General features: G+C 33.8%; 2 protein-coding genes across 2 annotated transcripts; one reads left to right on the top strand and one right to left on the bottom strand.

Moving 5' to 3' along the window:
- The first annotated feature begins 8,747 nt into the window (after positions 1–8,747).
- Positions 8,748–9,710, top strand: LOC107133549 (putative olfactory receptor 2B8). The gene has a single exon (XM_015475872.1). It carries the CDS (start codon positions 8,748–8,750, stop codon positions 9,708–9,710), a length of 963 nt encoding a protein of 320 aa, XP_015331358.1.
- A 424-nt stretch (positions 9,711–10,134) lies between these two features.
- On the bottom strand, positions 10,135–19,437 carry LOC107133548 (olfactory receptor 12D1-like). The gene is made up of 2 exons (XM_015475871.1): positions 18,886–19,437; positions 10,135–10,197 (listed from the first exon to the last, which is right to left on the bottom strand). The coding sequence occupies exons 1-2, from the start codon at positions 19,435–19,437 to the stop codon at positions 10,135–10,137; spliced, it is 615 nt and encodes a 204-aa protein (XP_015331357.1).
- Between the last annotated feature and the right edge of the window lie 2,327 nt (positions 19,438–21,764).

The raw sequence follows: 21,764 nt of genomic DNA, 5'->3' as shown, positions 1-21,764 counted from the left end.
CAGCTTTCACAATCCAGTCATTTTACTTCCAAACATTCCCAAATTAACATGGGAGCTTTTGAAGAACAATATGTTTAAACCTTAAGAATCTCCTTTTCCATCCCTAATTCTGTGCATTTGGATTTCTGTCTCACTCCTCTAACAAGTTTGACTAAGGGCTTATCAATCATGTTTACCTTTTCAAAGAATAAATCCTTCGTTACATTGATCCTTTTGTATTTTTTATTCTCTATTTTATTGATTTCAGCTCTGATATGGATTTTTCCCTGTCCTCAAATGGTTTTGGAATTATTCTTCCTCATTCTCTAGTGCCTTTAGATGTACCATTTGATTATTTATTTGGAATTTTTCCTTTTTTAATGTAAACACTTAAAGCTATGAGTTTTCCTCTTAGGTTTTGATACATTTTATCAATGTCCTTGTTTGATTCCAGGATTTTTTCTAGTTCTCCTCTCATTTATTCTTTGGTCCGATCCTCATTGAAAAGAGTATTGTTCAAACTCCATGTGTTTGTGTGGTATCTCTATTTCACGATGTTGGTTTCTGATTTTATTCCATTAGAGTCTGATATTTTGTGTTTGCTAAGATTTGCTTTGTGGCCTAAAATATGGTCTATTTTAGAGAAGATTCTATGAACTACTGAGAGGAAAATGAATTAAACTGTTGTAGAATTAAATATTCTATAGAAGTCTGTTAGGTCCATATGATATATAGTATTACTTAGGTCAGAAGTGTATTTATTGATTTTTTATGTTTTATGTCTGAATGACTTGTTGGTGAGAGAGTTGTGTTAAAAATCACCCAGTATCATTGCATTGGAGTCTATCTGAAACTTAATGTCAATAAGCAACCTCTTTATGTAATTAGGTGCATTAAAATTTAGGGCATAAATATTTATTATCATTATGTCTTCTGGTTGGATTGTTCCTTTTATCAATATGAAGTGACTTTCTTTGTCTTAGCTTGAAGTCTGCTTTCTTGAATAAAGCTTACCCTTCCACTTTACTTTCAGCCTATGGCAGTCTTTGCCTATAAGTCTCTACAAACAACACATATTTAAATTTGTTTTTTAATCCATATTGCCAGCCTGTGACTTTTAATTGGAGAAGTGAGATCATATACATTCACAGTTATTATGAATAAATACTTTTTATTTCCTGTCATTTAACTAAATATTTTATGTATTTAGTTAAGTCTCAATTTTCTTTGCCTGTCAACTTTTTTTTTTGTACCAGGATTGAACTCAGGGGCAATTCAACCACTGAGCCACATCCCCATCCCTATTTAGTATTTTAATTAGACGGGATCTCAATGAGTTGCTTAGCACATCACTTTTGCTGGGGCTGGCTTTGAACTCACAATTGTTGTGATCTATTTTACTGCATTTCATCCACTCAGAAGTCTGGGGTTTGTTCTTGAGGTTTCCCATGAGTAGCATTTCTTAAAATATTTTCTGCTGGCTTAATAGTCATGAATTCTTTCACTTTTTTTTTATCTTGTGAAGTTTTTATTTCTTCTACAATTCTGAATGATATTTTTGCTGTATACAGCAATCTTGGTTGTCCATTGTTTTCTATCAGAATTTAAATTATCTCATTCCACACCCTCTTGAATTTTAGAGTTTGAGCTGAGAAATCTTAAGTAAACTTGTTGTTTTACATCTAAATTTGTCCTTTTTTCTCTCTTGTGGCTTTTGATACTAATCTTTATTCTTTGTGTTAGGCATTTTAATTATGATGTGTTTTACAGAGTTTCTTTTTTAATCTTGTCATTCAGTGTTCTATATGCCTCTGGTATGTGGATGTAATTCTCATTCCTAAAGTTTGGAAATTATTCTGCTTTATTTCACTAAAAATGTTCTTAATGCCAGTAACCTGTACCTCCATGGCATTTTTAATCCCAATGACTCTTAAGTTTGGTCTCTTAATCTTGTCCCAGAGTTCTTGCATATTTGATATTAGTATTTTATTTTTATCTTTTCTGCATACAAAGTGTTCAAGCTCATATACCCTGTTTTTGAGGTGTGAAGTACTGTTTTCTATGCAATCTGATCTGTTTACAATACTTTCAATTAGATTTTTAATTTGATTTATTGTGGCTTTTATTTCCAATAATTGGATTAGTTTCTTTTAGAGTCTTTATGTCTTTATTGGAATGGTCTTTGATCACCTTCAGCTGCCTTATTGAATTATTATTTAGATATTCTTCTAGTGCATTGATCATTTCAATAAACAATTTTATAGTCTCTTTGGAATATCACTTGCTTCAATATCTATGGGTTTCTTTGTTGTAGGGGGCATTTTTGCCAGTTTCCTAGTGAACTCCACCAGGTATACCCTAGGCCACACTATAAGAGTTTGTCAGGAAAGTATGGCAACATTTGCTATGAAATTTTGGTTCCACAGCAGAAAACTTCAGTGTGGCCTATTAAAGATGGCTCCCAACTCAACTCTACATTTTTCATTTGGGAAATATGGAGCACTTTTGCAAGATCAGCTCACTGTGCAGGCTATGATTCAGCTAAGTTTAGACTGCTTTACTATTTTAGAATTTTGGAATATCAAATTTTTTTCCATTGTGTTTTTCTGTTCCTGTTTGTTACACTTTACTTCTGTAGTTAACTGGCAATGTTGCCATGCTGGATTGGCACCAATATACTCATTGTTGTCTTAAGTTCAAAGCATTCAAGTTTCTGGGTCTTTATAATCCTCTCACTGTTCAATATTGAATTTCCATGAATTTATTGTTATACACTGCACTGAAAAGTAGTACTCCAACAGCTTGACTCCCAAGCTTCAGATAAACTAGAAAGTGCAGCTTTCCTCTACTCAGCTATCTTTGATATTCATAATGATCAATGCATGTATTTTTTCCCTTTCCTCAGTGAAGAGTTTTTCCAGTAAGTGGCCCTAGATATTTAAAGGAACATTGTAAGAATTTCCACTGAAGACATTTAATGTGGTATTGCAGGATAATTTTGCTTTTAAGTGACTTATTCTCTTTTTTTTTCAATAGAAAGTATCCGAATCTGGTGAACTAGCTCAGATTTAGAAGCTGGTGAAGATATTTCCCACTGCGGGAACCATCCAAATAAAAATTCCAGTAGTTTTTTTTTTAATTATTAGGATGTTCTTAAAGTTAATAAATAAATACAAAGAGCACAAACTGAAAGGAACTATTCAATCTAGAGGACATGTACTACCAGATATCAGACTTATTTAAATTTATATTAAGACCATAGGTAATTGGGCAGTATTTGTACTATAATTGAAAACCAGAAAGTTGAGAGGCAGAACTGTAATTGTATTTAAAAAATATGTGTGACTTGTGATAAAGAGAACACAGAAGTGGGTAAGGGATAGGGTTTTAAAGAAGTGATTTTCTGTAATTCAGATATTGGCCTGAAAAAAGGTTAATATTGTCATTTATTTTATAGAAAGAAATGGCAAATGCTTTTATATTAATGATTTTTTATAATTTCACATAATTTTTTGTATTTATATAAAATTTATTTGCTTTGCAAGTATTTCATGATGTGATTTTTCATATTTTCCCCTATGGCCCAGTTACCATTTCCATGATTTCTCCTTAATTGCAACTGGGAGTTTGGCTCCCCAAGGTCAAAATTTCCAGCACACCCCATCCTAAAGTCACTCTATTCTGTAAGGATTTAAAAAAAGATATTCTGGAGCAAAACTAAGAGGTAAGGAACATGACAGAACCTCAGAGATGCTTCTTTTAGAGAATGAAATACCACAGTTCTAAAAAAAGGGAAGTTACTATTATTTGTTATGCTTTTTCTAGATCTTAAATGTATGCTTAGAGAACTGTAATTTTGATAGCAATTTGTGATATGGTTAGTGAGACTACAGCCAACAGCATAAGAGTGGCAAAAATGAAATAAGTGAATCAAAAATAATCTCATCAGGAATATAATTCCTTTACAATAAAAGAATAAAAAATTGGAACTTAGCTGGGAATCCATCTGGTCCTGGACTTTTCTTGGTTGGTAGGCTTTTGATGGCATTTTCTATTTCTATTTCATTATTTGAAATTGATCTGTTTAAATCGTGTATGACCTGATTCAGTTTGGGTAGGTCATATGTCTCTAGAAATTTGTTGATGTCTTTTATATTTTCTATTTTATTGAAGTATAAGTTTTCAAAATTGTTTCTAATCATCTTCTGCATTTCAGACATGTCTGTTGTGATATTTACTTTATTTAAATCTGAATAGCACAAGTGAATCAGGTGTTGACTTTGTGCAAGTTATTTTTTGTTTTTATTTCTAGAATTGTTGCTTATGGGAGTAGCTAAAAAATGGAGGAAATTATCTGAGTAGTTCTAAAGCACAAACAAATCTTTTCCCCTTCAAACTAATGTGGATTTATTAAGAAATCACATTAGAGTTTTGGAACTGACTTAAATAATCAAGTGGATGGGTCCCTATTTACTAAGAAGTCATTCATAGTTTTTTATATAGTAACTTGTTTTTTTGTTTGTTTGTTTTGGGTACTAAGGATTGAATTCAGGGGCACTCAACCACTGAGCCACATCCCCAGCCCTCTTTTGTATTTTATTTAGAGACAGGGTCTCACTGAGTTGCTTAGCACCTCTCTTTCGCTAAGGCTGGCATTGAACTCACAATTCTACTGCCTCAGCCTCCCAAGCTGTTGGGATTACGGGTGTGTTCCACCTTGCCCAGCTATATATTAACTTTTAATGTGGAAGGAATCTCCAGTGGACTATGAGGCACTATAAATTTGTTTTGGCAATACAAGCTTGCTGACAAAAAGTTTGCTAACATGCACCTTTTGAGTGCTTCAATGAGTTTGTTATTTAGTTAAGTACCATGCACAGTAAAAAAAGATGAACAGGTACTTGATTTCAAGTACAATTTGATTATGTATCTTGCTCACAATTATGTCCTTTTTTGATTAAAAATAAAGATATTTAACTAGTAAGGAAAACATGAAAAAAACTTTGAATGATTGATGTGAGATGTTTAAAGTAGGATATAAAATTATTTTTCAAAGATATCTCCAACTTAGACTTACTATATTATGATTAGTCTCTGAAATCAAGTCCTGTACAATAAAAAAGTCGTTCCTAAAGTCTATCATTTTCAAAAAACATCATTAAAATCAGAATGCTTCTTTCTTTCCTTTTCCCTTGTTTCACTGAAATTAGTAGTGAAAATGGCCTCTGAGAGTGTTAAAGTTATACCTGGCCATGGATAAAATTTTGAGTTCAGTGAATTCTAGTCTTAGGAAATTTGATTATATTTTTATTGTTTGCTCCCCTTTATGAGATCGTCTCTGAAAGTTCTACAATGTCCAAACTACCAGCTATGAATGAAAACCATCATATACTGTAGAAAGATCTCTTTTTTTCCATAGTAAGCTAGTCTCATATTTATATCAAAAAAATCCCAACATAAATGGCAAATGAACACATTACAAGGGAAGAGCATACATTTTAGCAAGATAAAATATTGACATAAAGGAATTAAACTTTTATTATTTTTTGGCTGGCTGTCAAGTAATTCTGTGTATTTTTACTATTAATATGATTAACCTGAAGAAAATATTTTAGCCACTATGAAAAGATAACCACTTACAACAGTTAGTATTGAGAACTTTTTATTTTATCCATCTCTGTGCTGTTTTATACCAGCTTGTTGAATCTCCATAACAATAGTTACTTGAATGAATTACCTAAGGACATAAAACTTTTGATTATTTATATCATAAAATATGATATAAATGAAATATCTGTTCTCTCCCCTTTTAGGAACTGCCTGCTTGAATGATTTAATTATGGATCTGAGAAGGAAGATAAAAAGCACAATATCAGTTATACTGTATGGAAATAAAAACTGGAGTTCTGGTATTGAGTTCATGTTATAAAGGTTCCATTGCCATAAAGTTTATCTGATATTGTACTTTGCATCTTCCTTGTTTAATAACATCTATCATGTATTCACTCATTATAAAAATATTCACTGAATAAGATTTATAAAAGCAGAACATAATTGTATAATGAAAATCATTAATAATATCAAACCTAGAGATAATTCTAATTAATATTTTATTGTGTATTTTCTTATGCTTTGTATATACATATTTCAATGATAATAGAAATATACTTTACATTTTATACTATGACTATTTTATGTAATAAGATATTATGAGGATCATGAAAATGTAATACATATTTAAAATTAATTTTAGTGACACAAAAATCAATAGATAAAACAAAATGTATTCAGTATTCTTTATTCTGAAATAATATTAATTATTCTCACTTTCATTAATATATCAATTGTGCATATCCTAGAATGTGAGTAATTATATGCATCTGATTATATATGAAAATAACTTATTTAAGAAAAATTTCAAGATAAATTATAATATTAAAATTGGCATTTCTTTACACTTACAATTTTTGCTGATGTTTTAAACTTTGTTATAAAAGATCTTATTTATATAATAATTTTTTGATATTGTGCCTTTGGTAACTGTTCATTTTATGAACTAAGGTTTTTTAATAATTGAATCTCAGAATAGTAATTATTTCTAAATTATGTTAAATTGTCTAATTATTCCTAACATTTTTACTTATCATTTGACTTTATGATTTCATTGTGATGTGTAGTAAGCCAGCTTACTGTTCTGTCCAAGATAACATTCTACTTTGCTTAATGTACTTTCTCATCTCCTTAAAAAAAGAGTGACCTTAAATTCAGGCATGCAGATAAAATGGAGATGATCCATTTTATCCATCTCTTTGCCATATAATATCCAAGGTTTAAATAAAATATTACTAAATGCTTGTTTAAATATGCACACAGTGCAGGTTTGTCCATTTATCCTGGTGGCTACATACAATAGTAGTTATAAGCACAGGATTTTAATTGAGGCAGACCAAGGGTAGGCTTGCTCTGCCACTTACTACCTACACCATTGCAAGGCAAGTTATTTAACCTTTCTGAAATTCAGCATTCTTGTGTCTAAAATGGATATGACTAATGAATTTATGAGGATTATATGAAATGAACAAGGCACTTAAATACAAATACATGTTCTCATATGTTCCATCTGAAAGAGTTGATCTCATAGAACTACAGAACAAAATAGAAATTACCAAGAGCTGGAGCAGTTGAGGGAAGGGATTGGAGAGATGATGTTCAAAGATACAAAATTTCAGTTTGGTAGGAGCAATAAATCAAAGAGATCTATTGTATAACATGGTGACTACAATTAATAAAGATATATTTAAATCTTGAAAAATGCCAACAGAGTTTATGTAGTGTTCTCATCACAAAAATGACAATTACTTGAGATCATACATATGTTATTAAATTCAGTCATTCTATTATATGTATTATAGTGCAGAATTTTATATATGTCACTTTTTATACATAACATACAATTCTATGCCAATTAAAAATAAAATAATAATAAAATAGATTGGATTTCCTTAGAAATATCCAAAATTCTGCCATAAGAATGAAAAGAATTACCTATGATTTTATCATAAAACAAATGACAATTGTATTAAAAGGAAATGATACATATATAGTACTTATAAAAGCCCTTCATTAAGAATCATTTTTTGAATAATAATGATTATTACTGTTGAACAGTAATATTTAATTTTATGTCATGCATTTTACATAGTTGAAAGTTTGAATAAAACATTCTTACTTGAATTGTTTTATATGTAAGCAAAATTAAACATACAGATAGTACATGTATAGATGTGTGTGTGCACATGATCATATATTTGGTAGTTGTCACATCCAAGACAAACATCGGAGAAGTTTTAAATATGTTATTCAGAGCTTTTCCACTTTCCTACGGAAAATCTGTTATGTAAGCATACTTCCCAGAAAACAGAAAATTATATGGCAATTAAGCTTAATTACAAAAGAGCCTAGTTTTAGAATTTTTCTACTTGGAAGTATGGCTAAGCATGTAATACTGATACAACCTATGGAAATCACCATTGCATTTGTAGTTTTTTGTTATTTGATATAAATATATTATTTCTTTTAAATATAGAAGTGCTTTTTTTTACCTAAGCAAAGTAAGTGAAACATTTTGTGCTATTAGTCTTAGGCATGTTTACTCCTACTAATTTAATTATCTCTTGGCTAAATATCATCAAATTAATTTCATGAGTGTATTGCCTCGCATCCTTGAAGTTTTACCCATATAAATTTAATTACAGTAAGCAGAAAGGATAAATACAGTAAGAAGGGAGGATAATTTGCTTTCATTGATAGTGCCTTTGATGGACAGTAATTTTCATCTTCCATAATATAAAACCATTCAAAAGTCAGAAGAAAATAAATTGAATTAAAAGGAAAAACATTAGAAAACATATTGAATAGACTTAATGAAGCTCCCATGAAATTTCCACTTTCTTCAATCTTTCCAATATCTTTTATAACAAATATCTTGTAATACATCTATACTATGTGTATTTTTGTAAAACCTCTTTACATGTGAAAAATCATGGATTAAATGCAGTTGCTAAAATATAGATATACTTAACTGTGGATGCTATTTTTCTTACTGAGATAATGAAAGGAAACACATTAATGATTTTATTTGTCTCAACATCCCCTTTCCAGTTTTTCTGTTGCATGCAGATTCACAAGCCAACTTTAAGTTCTAAGCACATAATAAACAGGATCTCAAAATTCTACCCTTGATGTTTCCAGCAAGTAGTGCCTCAGCAATGAGAAGATTCAACAACACTTTCCATCATCTCAGTGGCTTTGTTCTAGTAGGTTTCTCTGAATGGCCCAAACTAGAAATGTTTCTTTTTGTGATCATCTCTATCTTCTATATATTGACCCTTCTTGGAAATTCAGCTATCATTTTCTTGTCCCGCTTTGACCCCAAACTCCACACTCCCATGTATTTCTTTCTGGCTAATCTCTCCTTTTTGGACCTCTGCTATACATCTTCCACAGTCCCCCAGATGCTGATAAATATACACAGTCACAAAAGAAGCATCAGCTATGTGGGATGTATAGCTCAACTTTTCATCTTCCTAGGTCTAGGATCTAGTGAATGTTTACTTCTCTCAGTGATGGCCTTTGATCGATATGTAGCTATCTGCCAGCCTCTCCACTACACAGTTATCATGCATTCTCGGTTATGCCAACAACTAGCAACAGTGGCTTGGATAACAGGTTTCAGCAACTCCTTGGTGCAAACAGTGTTGACTTTCTTATTACCTCATTGTGGCCAATATCGAGTAGAGAGTTTCTTCTGTGAGGTACCTGCCATGCTTCAATTATCATGTGTGGATACATGGATCAATGAGGTGGAGATGTATGCAGCTGTGATCGTCATAAAGGTTATTCCTGTTGGATTAATTCTTTTCTCTTACATCAACATTTTCAGAGCAGTAGTAAGGATTCAGTCTTCTGAAGGTCGAATGAAGGCCTTCAACACATGTGGGTCTCATCTTCTGGTGGTCATCATGTTCTATGGCTCTGCCATTAGTGGTTATGCATATATGGCGCCCAAGAGTAACTCAGCCAAATTGAAGGGCAAGCTTCTTGCACTCTTCTATGGACTCATAACTCCAATGCTCAATCCCCTTATCTACACCTTGAGAAATAAGGATGTTAAGAGAGCAATAAACAAGCTACTAGGGAGAGAACAAGAGCAAGGGTGGAACATGGCTTAGGAGAATACAGTCTTCTCATAATTCACACTCCACACTTCCAAAATACCTACTGTTAATTGCTATCATTCATACCACCCCTCCAAATAGTGGTTGATGATAGCTAAATGAATATTCTCTCTCAGATATTAGAGCTATAAAAATAATGAATATTCACAAATGTTAGATGCCATATTCTGGTTAGTATATGTTGTATTTTATGGTAAATTTTTCAATTAATAAGCATATGACTTCTTATCCCACAACACATTAAGACTACTGGAGAAGGTAGTAATCCTGAGACTTTTAAAAAAAATCATGAAGATGACTGCTTGAAATGACTAAAGTAGGTCACAATGTAATATACCGATAATCAAGCTGAAACGTCATTTCCTCTTTGTATATTTTTAGATTATTGGAAGCACAATTTTTTATATCTAATTTTATTTTAATCAACTTTAAGATGACATTCTCTGTGAGTCAAGTGGATGCTGTGGTCATCTAGATTGATCTGGAAAAAGAAGGGCAAACACATAACAACTCTGTACAATGCTTCCAACTCTTTTTTTTTTCATGTATCTGGCAGCTTTTGTAGCATATGTCTATAACACTATACCTCAGTTTACAGAAGTTTTTCTTCATGGTTAAAACATGGAGAACACATGTACACGTACATATTTCAGCAATGACCTACTGATCTGAGAGACATCTTGCTGCCAAATGAGTGTGTATTTTATTCTTGGTGTTTAAACATTTTGATCAGCATTATCATAGCCATTCTCAGAAGGCCAAATTGATATGGAATAATAAAATTTTTTCTCCAAACTTAATGGCAAGAAATCCAATAGCTTCTGAGTTTTTCCCTGTACATGCGGCAGATATTCTTAATACCTCATTTTAAGAATGTTATTATCTATTTGTTGGTGGATGAATGGTCTGTATTTTGATAAAGGTGTTTGGACTTGACACAAATAAGAGTCTCCTGTATGCACTCTGAAAATGGTCCAAATATCGAAAAGAACATTCCTACTAGCAATGTATTTCGTTACATTTGTATCACTTTATTATCTTCATTTATGGGTTCTTGTGTACACATAGGAAATAGTGGGAAAAAACAGACTGAATGTTCATCTTGGTGAGGTTACAATAGAAAAAGTGGAAAAGAGCATCCACTCTCAAAGATTGTAATGCAATAGATCATTTTATGAATGTGATATACACACCCTTTCCAGATATTTCTGGGCAGTGGATATATAGCTCATTCCTCTCACAAAATATAGAATATGAGCAGCTTGAAGACATGATGAAATTTATATCATTTTTCAAGTAATATGTGCATAATCAGCTCTTCTTTCTCAATCTAACCCTCACAAATTTTAATACTATGAAAATAAAAATGCTATAGTTTTTTCTAACAATATATGTGCATACATATTTGTGTATCTATAATTTGGGGAAGATATAAAGGGATTGAAAACTCAGGTTTCCAATAGTACAAAAATCCTAGTCCCAATCATTTCCAAGGGGAAAAAAATAGTATCTGTCTTTTCACAAGAATTTCTACAAATGTGGTGTTTGGTATTTAATGAAACAGATAGGTAATAGATTTGGTAATCATATTTGAACTTTTAAAATACACTGATATATTCTGTATTTCATTTTTCTTAAAATAAAAGTTGATGTTCAAGTGAAAGGAGTTATTTAATATTAATATTAAACTGGTAGCTGAGTTATTGGATAGACAGAACTAAAAACAAATGGAGAGTTCAATCCATTTGGAGAACTGATATTAAACCAACAGAAAAATGAGTGCTACTAGACAGTGACTATTCTGATTCGGCATCCACTGTGATTTTCCTGTGTATCAGAAGCATGGAGTGAAATTTTAAATATCACAAGTGCATGCACAGACCATGAACTTTTGGTGCCATTTCTTGGTAATATATGATAATTATAACTCTGGGAATTTTCCATTAAAATTTTTGTTTTCAAGATTTTTCTGTAATTCATTTCTCTCCTTGTTTATTTTCCCATTCCCCTCTTATATGTAATTTTGTATAACAATGAGGGTCTACAGTAGATGGGGTAGAGAGAGAAGATGGGAGGGGAGGGGGAGGGATAGTAGAGGATAGGAAAGGTAGCAGAATACAACAGTTACTAATAGGGCATTATGTAAAAACGTGGATGTGTAACCGATGTGATTCTGCAATCTGTATCTGGGGTAAAATTGGGAGTTCATAACCAACTTGAATCTAATGTATGAAATATGATATGTCAAGAGCTTTGTAATGTTTTGAACAACCAATAAAAAAAAGATTTTTCTGTCTGTTATTAGATATAAGTGGTTCCCTTTATCAGATTAAGGAAGTTCCCTCTATTGTTAGTATGCTACATGTATTTTAATTTAAACACTTTTTTTTTTACTCTTTAAAAATATATTTATCTTTAGTTGATAAAAATGTATATATTTATGGTATAAATGTGATGTTTGATATATGTGTTCATTGTGGAATGATAAAATTAAGCTAATTGACATATATATTACCACACATTTATCATTTGTGTATATTGAGAAAATTTAAAACATACTCTCTAAGCAATTTTCAAGTGTACAGTATATTCTTAACTATCATAACCACTATGTGCAATAAGCATTTTGAGTTTTTGTATCTTTAGACCAACAAAATCTTCCCCACTGTACCATGTACCACATCCATTATTCAGCCACTGATAACTATTATTCTACTCTCCACTTGCATTAATTTAACTTTTTTAGATTCCACATAGAATGAGATTATGAAGAAACTGGTCTTTCTTGTTTAACTTTATGTCCCACAGGCTCATGTCACAATTGTAGAATTTCATCTTTTAACAGGGTTTAATAGTATCCTAACGTGTATGTATAGCACAAATTTTAACTATTCACAAAATGATGAGACAATTAGGTTGAAATGGCATTTTTTCAAAGACTTTTACTAAATATATTGAAATGGTCATAGTGTTTACCTTTTATTTTGTTAATAAGATAATTACATAGTTCAAGGTAACAATAAGACATTCTATTTGGGTATAATCTGCTAATCATAGAAAATAATGAAACAAAATAAAAAGAACAACATGGGTCTATTTTTTTTTAAATCACAATGGCGAAAAAAGTGTGAAATAGGTAGTATTTTAATAAAATAAATAATACTTTGTCAATTGCTTAAACATATAAAATCAATATTGACACTTATCTCTCAGAAATTATCACCTGGCACACACCTGTAATCTCAGCAACTCAGGAGGCTGAGGCACAGGATCAGGAGTTCAAAGCCAGCCTCAGCAATTTACCAAGGCCCTAAGCAACTCTAAATAATATATAAAAGTGGGGGGGGATGTGGCTCCACAGTAAAGCACTCTTGGGTTCAATTCCTGGTACAAAAAAATTATCATATGATTATAGATATACATGTAGATAGCAAAACAAAAAAATAACATTAGAAAATATCATCATGATATTGGGGTTGACAAAGTTGTTTTTTGATAATGCATAAATAACATGTAGAAGGAACTGACATGTAAAGTGGACTTTATTAACATCAGAAATTTCTGCTAATCACAAGACATCAAGAAAGTGAAAAAGCAAACCATATGGTGTAAAAAGATGTTTACAATATTTATAATATCAAAGGCTGAGACAGAATGGATAAATAACACCCTAAAAATCAAGGGGAAAAAACATAAAATCCTAACTGAAAGTAGATCTTAAGTTCTTGAAGACGTACTTACAAAAAAAAAAAAAATCACATTTAAACTGACAGTCAATACACAAAAAGACATTCAACCACATTAGTATTATATAAATAAATATTAGACCCCAAATTTTATACTATTAACCAAAGTACCTAAACTAAACAGACTGGTAATTCCAAGTGTTGATGAGAATGTGAGCAGATAGATTTCTTTTACATGGCTAATAGGTATCTAAGTTGGTTTACCATCAACATAAGAAACTGTAAGGCAGAGCACTTACTAAAGAATATATATATATATATATATATATATATATATATAATCACTCAGTAATTCTACTCCAAGTTATTTGCACTAAAATACATGGGTTAAAATGTTCATATTAGCAGTATTCATAATAAACCCAAATTTCGGGTGTGAATTCACAAATGGGAAGAAGTTGATTCCAGGTGAGGAAGTCCTACAATGCTAATGCACTAAAGATAAAGCATATTGGTGTGTAGAAAGAGTGAGGAACTCACTATTACTTTAGTCACTAAGATGAGGTCAGATCACATAGGCCTAATCTCATGAGGTCAGCTTTACTCTGATTAAAGAAAAAAACAAAGACAACATAAGAAAAAGTAAATAGAACTACAGACCAATACCTCTGATGAACATAGACTCAAATCTATACAGGATGTTAATCAAATCCAAAAACAAATAAAAATATAATACATCAATCATATTTGGTTTTATTATTAGAAAGAAAGTTTGATTTAACATCTGTGCCTAAATGACACAGTTCATCTAATTAACATAATAAAAAACATAAATCCTGTGATTTATCAAAATTTAACATTTTTTCATGACAAAATATCTCAACAAACTAGAAATAAATTTCCTCAACATGGTTAAGTACATTAATGGAAAATCTGCTCCTAAAATCATTATCAATGATTTAATACTTAATGCTTTCTTCTTAAAATTAGCAACAAGGCAAAAAGACCTGCTTTCACCATTTTTAGTTAAACTTATTTTGGACATTGTAGACAGTGAAATACAACAGGAAATAATATAAAATATCTATAACTGACAGATCTATATGTTTATGGGTAAAGACCTACAGACCTATAGGAAAGGAAGAAGTAAAATGGCCCTAATATGCAGATAACCTGATCCACATATAGACATCCATCTGTAGTTTAGTATTAATAATCTAACTTAGTCTGCTATATAATTTTTAGTTGTGACTATTGTACAATGCCAATGTTAGATGCTAACATTAGAATAAACTAGGGAAAAGATATATGAGATGTCTCTGTAATATCACCATGACTTTTCTGTAAATGTAAAATGCTCACAAAATATTATGTGCATTTAAAGTGAAAGCAGTATCATAAGAAATCAAAGAAATACAAATTAAAGCATGAGATACCACTTCATATCAATTAGCATGATTATATTTAAAAAAAATTATTACATTATTAAATATTGGCAAGAATGTGGAACAACTGGAAATATTATGTATAATGGAGGAAGTGAAAATGTTATAGTCAATTTTAAAACATTGTGGCAATTTCTTATATAGTTAAACAACAGTTGACCATATTAAGGTAGAAGGACAATTTTACATTACCCACATCACCCTTTGCCCAATCCAGACAACATACTGCAAAGAGATATATGCTGTGATTGGGGAAAAGAGAGGAAAATAAGCAAAAGACTTTATCTAGAAATCCAACATTAGACTGTGAAGAAAAACTCAGAAATGAGAAGACTCTGCTGCGCGACCAGCACAGTAGATTCATACTAGAGGTCCTAAGCATAGAAGTTAACTAGTGAGATCAAAATAAAAACACATAAACTCAATTTACCTTTTTCTTTTTTAAACAAGAGACTAGCAGGAGAGAGGAAGGGTACGCCAGAGAGTGGCCTTTTATTGGGGAACAAGAAATTCAGGGGAAAATTCCATCCAATGAAGGTCGAGGGGGACAGCATTCCAAGGTCAGGGTCAGTGATTGTTCTCAGGGTCAATGGTCAGTCACACCCCCACAAGGATGGGCTCTCACACCTAAAAAGGGTAGGGATAGGTTCTGACACAGCTTGGCCTGAATGCCTCACACCCAGTCAGGGAGGTGCCCAATCACTTGCTAGAATGGCTTCCCACAGAAGACTCCATCTCTATGTCCACAGACTGAGCCTTTAGACCCACCCTAAGGTTAGGTGAGGCTTTGTAGCCCCAGGCTTCAAGCCTTCAAGGTAGATTTAATTTCTAGTCAGCACCACTGAAAGGGTCAAAAGCCCTATGCTTCAGAACCAAGCCAGATTGCCTGCCCAGAATCTTTGGACAGGCTTTTTATTGAAGGTCTTTTTCGGACTAATATAGTCTATAAAGTCTGAAAGAAGTACCTACTTATTCCAACATGCAGACATTGATGCAATTGGTCAAGTATAACATCAGCAAGTAGATAAAATAAAGGACCAGAGACTAATCCTAAAGGAAAAGAAATGCATGAACTATCTAAAAGAATTAAAAATAATCATTTTTAAAAAGCTTAGCAAATTTCAAGAAAATACAAAGAAACAAATCAACAAACTTAGAAAATAATTTCTAGTGCAAGAAATTTAGAACAGTTTTAAATAATTTTTAAAAGTCACACAGAAATCCTGGAGCTGAAGGTCAGGTTGATGGAGGTGGCTAAGGAACAAAGCACTAAGCAACTTGTGGCAGAGAGAGAAACATCAATCAGGTGCTGACAGAACCCCCTATCAATCATCTGGGTTTCTTGGCCAATCCTGGATCTTAGCCAGCTCCCCCCACCAACCTCATTAAGACAAGGGATTCTAAAAACACTTTTTTCCTGTCCCAAGCCCTCCCTTTCTGCCATAAGCCCAATAAAAATTCCATTCCAGTGGAGCCCCAATGCCCTCTCCTCAGACCCACCCTGTTGGTCTGAGGGTCCCTCCAGCAGCCTTTATAAATCTTCCTCCTTTTGGTAGCTGCTGCCTGACTTTACACTGAAAAATAGAACAAACTAAACTAAAAATGGAATGGAAATATCAACAGCAGAAAAATGACACCATGTACTCCAAGATGGAGGAGAAAAGAAAGAATGAGAGTGAATGAAGAAAGTTTATGAAATTCATGGGAAAGAGTCCAAGAACATTTTGGAGTCATAGAAATTCAGAAAGAAGAAAAGACACATATGGGGCAGAAAGTTTATTTAAACAAACAATAGTAGACAACTTCCCAAACCTGGAGAAAGATATAAGTATCTAAGCACAGGAAGTTCAAATGTCTCCAATTAGAATCAGTCTAAATAAGACTACTGTTAGGTCTGTGGTGGCAACTTAGTGGCAACTTAGAACAAAGCAGCCCAAACAGGAAAAGAACATCAATCAGATGCCAGCAGAAATGCCTGTCAATCAGCAGGACCCCGCTGGCCAAACCTGAAGTTCAGCCAACTCCCCTGACCAACTCCAAGGGGGCAAGGGACCCTAGAAACACCTTTTCCTGTCCCAAGCCCTTCCCTTCCTGCTGTAAGCCCCATCAAAGTCCAGTCCAGTCGAGCTATCACTCGGTTTCTTCTCAGACCCTTCTTCTGTCCCCTCTATGGGTCTGATGGAGTTCCACCCGGGACTGATATCTCAATAAAGCCTGTTGAGCAGCCCTTTTAAATCTGCCTCATTTGGCAGCTGCCTGCCCCACCTGATCTGTCAACTACCTCAACACATATTATAAGCAAACTCTCAAAGTCAAAGACAAATAGAGGATTCTAAACACAGCTGTAGAAAAGAAACAAATAAAAAATAAGAGATTTTCAATATGGCTAACAACATATTTCTCTCTAGAAATCTTATAGGCTAGGAGAGAGTAGGATTAGGAATGTATATTCAAAATGTTAAAGGGGAACAACCTGCCAATAAAGAATAAGAATAGTATGAAAAACCAGCCTCTATCTCAGAGCAAAGCCTGTCCAAGGAAGGGACATGACTTTTGTCCTTGGAAAGACCCACAGAGCACTCCTAGGCACATTCCCACCCTGCTAAGTTGTTTATCTACAAATAACTGGAGAGATCTGCTTAGCCAGGTGTCCCTGACTCAGTCAGGCTAGGTGGGGACCCATAGCAACCCCCTAGCAGCCACCAATCAGCATGAGACAGGGAAATACCTGGGATGCCAGATGACCCTCCCAGTAGTTTTTGGTGTTGGGAAACCATGTAGTTCAGTAAAAACACCCCTCTTGGCTTAAACCAATCAGTTCAAATGAACCCCCTCTTGTAGTAACCAATCACCGCTACCCAACTTGTTCCTGCCAGTGAGTGTGCTAATCAAGTTTTAGAGTTGTTTTATGATTTTCCCACGGTGTGTGATGATTTGCTAAGAGATGCTACAATGTATGTGAAGCCCCTGCCTTCCCAAAAGAATGTATAAAACTGCTGCAAACCCTGGGCTCAGGGCCTCTCAGCGTCACCAGTTGCTGTGTGTGTGCATGGAGGACCGAGCCCGCAATAAACACCTCTTTGCTGTTTACATGGATCTTGGTCTCTGGTGGTCTTACGGGAGTCCCGAATTTGAGCATAACAGTATCCCCAGCTAAGGAAATCATATCATGTTCTTCAGAAATGATACAGAAGAGATACTTTTCAAAACAAATAAAAACAGAAACAAAAAACATACTTACATTACAAAATATGCTAAGGAAGGTTTTGAAGCTGAAAGAAAATGATACTAGTGAATAATAAAAAAAATCTGAGAATATAAAACTCACTGATAAAAGTAAATATATACTCAAATTCAAAATATGATAGTAATGTAATGTTGATATATAAATCTCCTATAACTTTACTGTCAAGTTTCAAATACAAAACTATTTTAAAAGCAATGCAATAATCTGTTAAATTGACAGTGTCTAAAGCAGCTTGAGAGATCCAACATGGTGGCCGGCATGAAGAGATCAAGTCTCTGACCTCTTCAGCTGCGCGGGCATAGGGAGTCCTAAACCGTCTAAATGCTGTTTGCTCAGGATCACTAGGCAATGCTGAGCTAACGTGGATCTGGGCCTCTGAGAACACAGACCGAGCCCGGATCGGCTGAATTCAAGCTCCCATTCGCCTGCGACTAGCAGACAAACCACTGTGACTCACCAAATGATCCTGCAGAAACAACTGGTCGGCCCTTCTGAACCTGCGGAGGTTAATACCAACCGAGCCTTCATAGACAGTGGCCACAGGATTGAGACGGGGCTTGGGAGAGCCAGTCAGGACCCACCTGTTGCATTGGTCACCCGGCAAAGGGAACGAGGAACGAACTGTCGCCATTTGCATGGGATACCACCATGGCAGAGAACTGACATCACCAGAATGCCGCGGAGGAGATAACTTCATTGAAACCGGCATCGACAGGTGTGTAACCCCATAACCCTCCCTCTCCACACAGCAGGGAATCCTTAAGGACCCCTCCCAGCTCTCCCATAAGGGCCCCTCCCAGCTCTCCTGTGAGCGCAATAGTGAGATGGATGTGGTTGGGACCACAGAAGTTCAAGTGAGATGTCATTATGGAGTGCCACAGGGCATAGAAAAATCCAGTGGCCCAAATGGTGATAGCCATCTGGGTGCAGAGCTGGGGATTCATGATGACAGTGTAATGAAGTGGTTTGCAGATAGCTACAAAGTGGTCAAATGCCATCACTGCCAGCAACATGGCCTCTGTGCTACCCAGGAAGTGGAAGAAATGAAGTTGGCTTATGCATCCCATGAAAGATATTGCTTTGTGTGTAGAGAGGAAGTTCTCCAGCATCTTTGGCAGTATCACTGTGGAGTAGCAGATATATAGACATGACAGGTTTCCCAGGAAGAAATGCATAGGTGAGTGGAGTCTAGGATCAGAGATGACAATCATCAGGATAGCTCCATTCCCAGCCACATTCACAAGGTAGATTGTGAGGAAAACAGCAAAAAGGAAAGGCTGTTGGTCTTGTATGTCTGTTAATCCCAGGAGGAGAAATTCAATGACTGAAGTCTGATTCAACATCACTTAAAAGAAAAGAAGAAGTAATTTTGAAACATTATTCCTAATGAGGATCAGGTCAGCTCAAGCCTGGCATAAAGCCCTTAGGACTTGTGGAACTCATCTCTTGGTAGTATCCCTCTTCTATGTCACCATCACAGCTGTCTATATCCATCCCAACAGCTCCTATGCACACAGTCAAGGAAAGTTCATCAGGCTTTTGTAGACTGATTTAGAGTAACTCCCACTCTAAATCCCCTCATTTATACTTTGAGAAACAAAGATATAAAGGGAGCTTTGAAGACGCTGGTGAGAAGAGATAAAAGCACAGTAGAATGAGAGATTCTCATGAGGTACAGAAGCAAATTTGACCTAAGGTATAGATGCTGATGGGAAGACATTAGAAGGCTNGGGGGATAGTAGAGGATAGGAAAGGTAGCAGAATACAACAGTTACTAATATGGCATTATGTAAAAATGTGGATGTGTAACCGATGTGATTCTGCAGTCTGTATTTGGGGTAAAAATGGAAGTTCATAACCCACTTGAATCTAATGTATGAAATATGATATGTTAAGAGCTTTGTAATGTTCCGAACAACCAATAAAAAAAAAACAATAAAAAACAATTTAAAAAATAATCTGTTAAATTATATTCAATATACAAGGATGTAAATTGCAACATCAAAATTCAAAATGTGGCATATGTAGTGGATAAAATATGGTTTTGCTTTTTGTAATCACAGTTAACTTGTTACTAGTTTAAAAAAATATGCTATAACTATAGGATGTGTTTTGTGAGCCTTGTTGTAACCACAAAGGAAAAACCTAAAGTACACACACACACACACACACATACAAAAAGCAAAAAAGCAAAACTTACCATTAGAGAAATATCACTTAACCACAAAGAGAAAAAGTAATAGAGGGAAAAAAAGACAGGATCTATAAAACAACTGGGAAACAATTAATAAAATGGCAGTTGTTAGCACAAAAGCACGTGAACTTCCTAGATTAGCTCAGCACAGCTTTTATTCGGGAACAGAGTAAGGCCTCTCCCATTTTCCTGGTGGAAAATGAGCCATACACCAAAGGGGGAGATTAGGCTTATATAGGCTACACTGAGAGGTGACTTAATAATTTAACAGTTTGAGCTGTCTTTACTGGGCCAGGTGGAGGGTGCAGGGTCATTAGTCAGTAACTGGGAAATAATTTGTTTAGGGTGGGATCAATGTTTTGGCCTCTTCCTAGAAGCAGTTATTTTAGGCTTGATCCTCCCCCAGGGCCTGCTTTGTCACTAGGAAACATTGTATTGGGAAAAATCAAAGTATTGTATTCTCCCTCATTCATTCTCCCTGGGTCACTTTATTTTAGGGTTTGTCACTTTCCATATCCAAGAGCAGTAGTAAGACCTTACCTACTAATAATTACCTTGAATATAAATATATTAAATTATTCAATAAAAACATAAACTGATTGAATGGATACAAACAAAATAAGATAGACCCAGCTATATGCTTCCCATAAAAGGCTCACTTTACCTATAAGAATACCTATAGATTGAATGTAAATGACTAGTAAAAGATAGTTCTTGAAAAATGAAAACCAAAAAAGAGATGGCATAGCTATATTTAAATAATATAAAATAGATTTTAATTCAGAAGCTGTAAATAAAGGGACAAAGAAAAATATTATTTAATGTTAAATAAGTCAATTCATCAAGAAAACAACAATTTTAAATACACATACATTCAACATCAGAGCTCCTAAATATATAAAGCAAATACTAGCAGATGTGAATGAAAAGACAGACTGCAATACAATAAGAGTAGAAACCTCAGTATCCCATGTTCAGAAATGAATAAATTATCCAGAAAGAAAATCAATAAGAAAACATTGGACTTAAATCATACTATAGATAAAATGGACCTAACAGATACACTTAGAATACTCCTGCCAACAGCTACAAAATACACATTCTTCTTTTTCTGATCATGATGGTATAAAACTAAAAATTAATTGTAGGAAAAACTTTGGAAAATTCACAAATATGTATCACTCCTGAACAACCAATAAGTCAATGAAGATAATAAAAGGAAAATTGAAAAAAAAAATGTTTGAGACAAAAACAGAAACACAACATATCAAAATCTACAGGAGATACAAAAAGCAGTTCTAAGAGGGACATTTATAACAATAAATAGCTATATCAAATAAAGAAGTCCATTAATTTTGTTTTTAAAAATGTTTGGCTATTATGTTTCTACAACTTTTGATATAGTATCATCAGTTGGATTTATTCCGAATAATGACTGAGTAAGAACATTTGAACACCTTGTATCAGACAGAAGCA

This window comes from Marmota marmota, unplaced genomic scaffold (genome assembly GCF_001458135.2).
Source record: "Marmota marmota marmota unplaced genomic scaffold, marMar, whole genome shotgun sequence".
In the NCBI taxonomy this organism is placed as follows: domain Eukaryota; kingdom Metazoa; phylum Chordata; class Mammalia; order Rodentia; family Sciuridae; genus Marmota; species Marmota marmota.
Note: the sequence above shows the minus strand (reverse complement) of the source record. Positions and strands in the feature narration are given on the sequence as shown.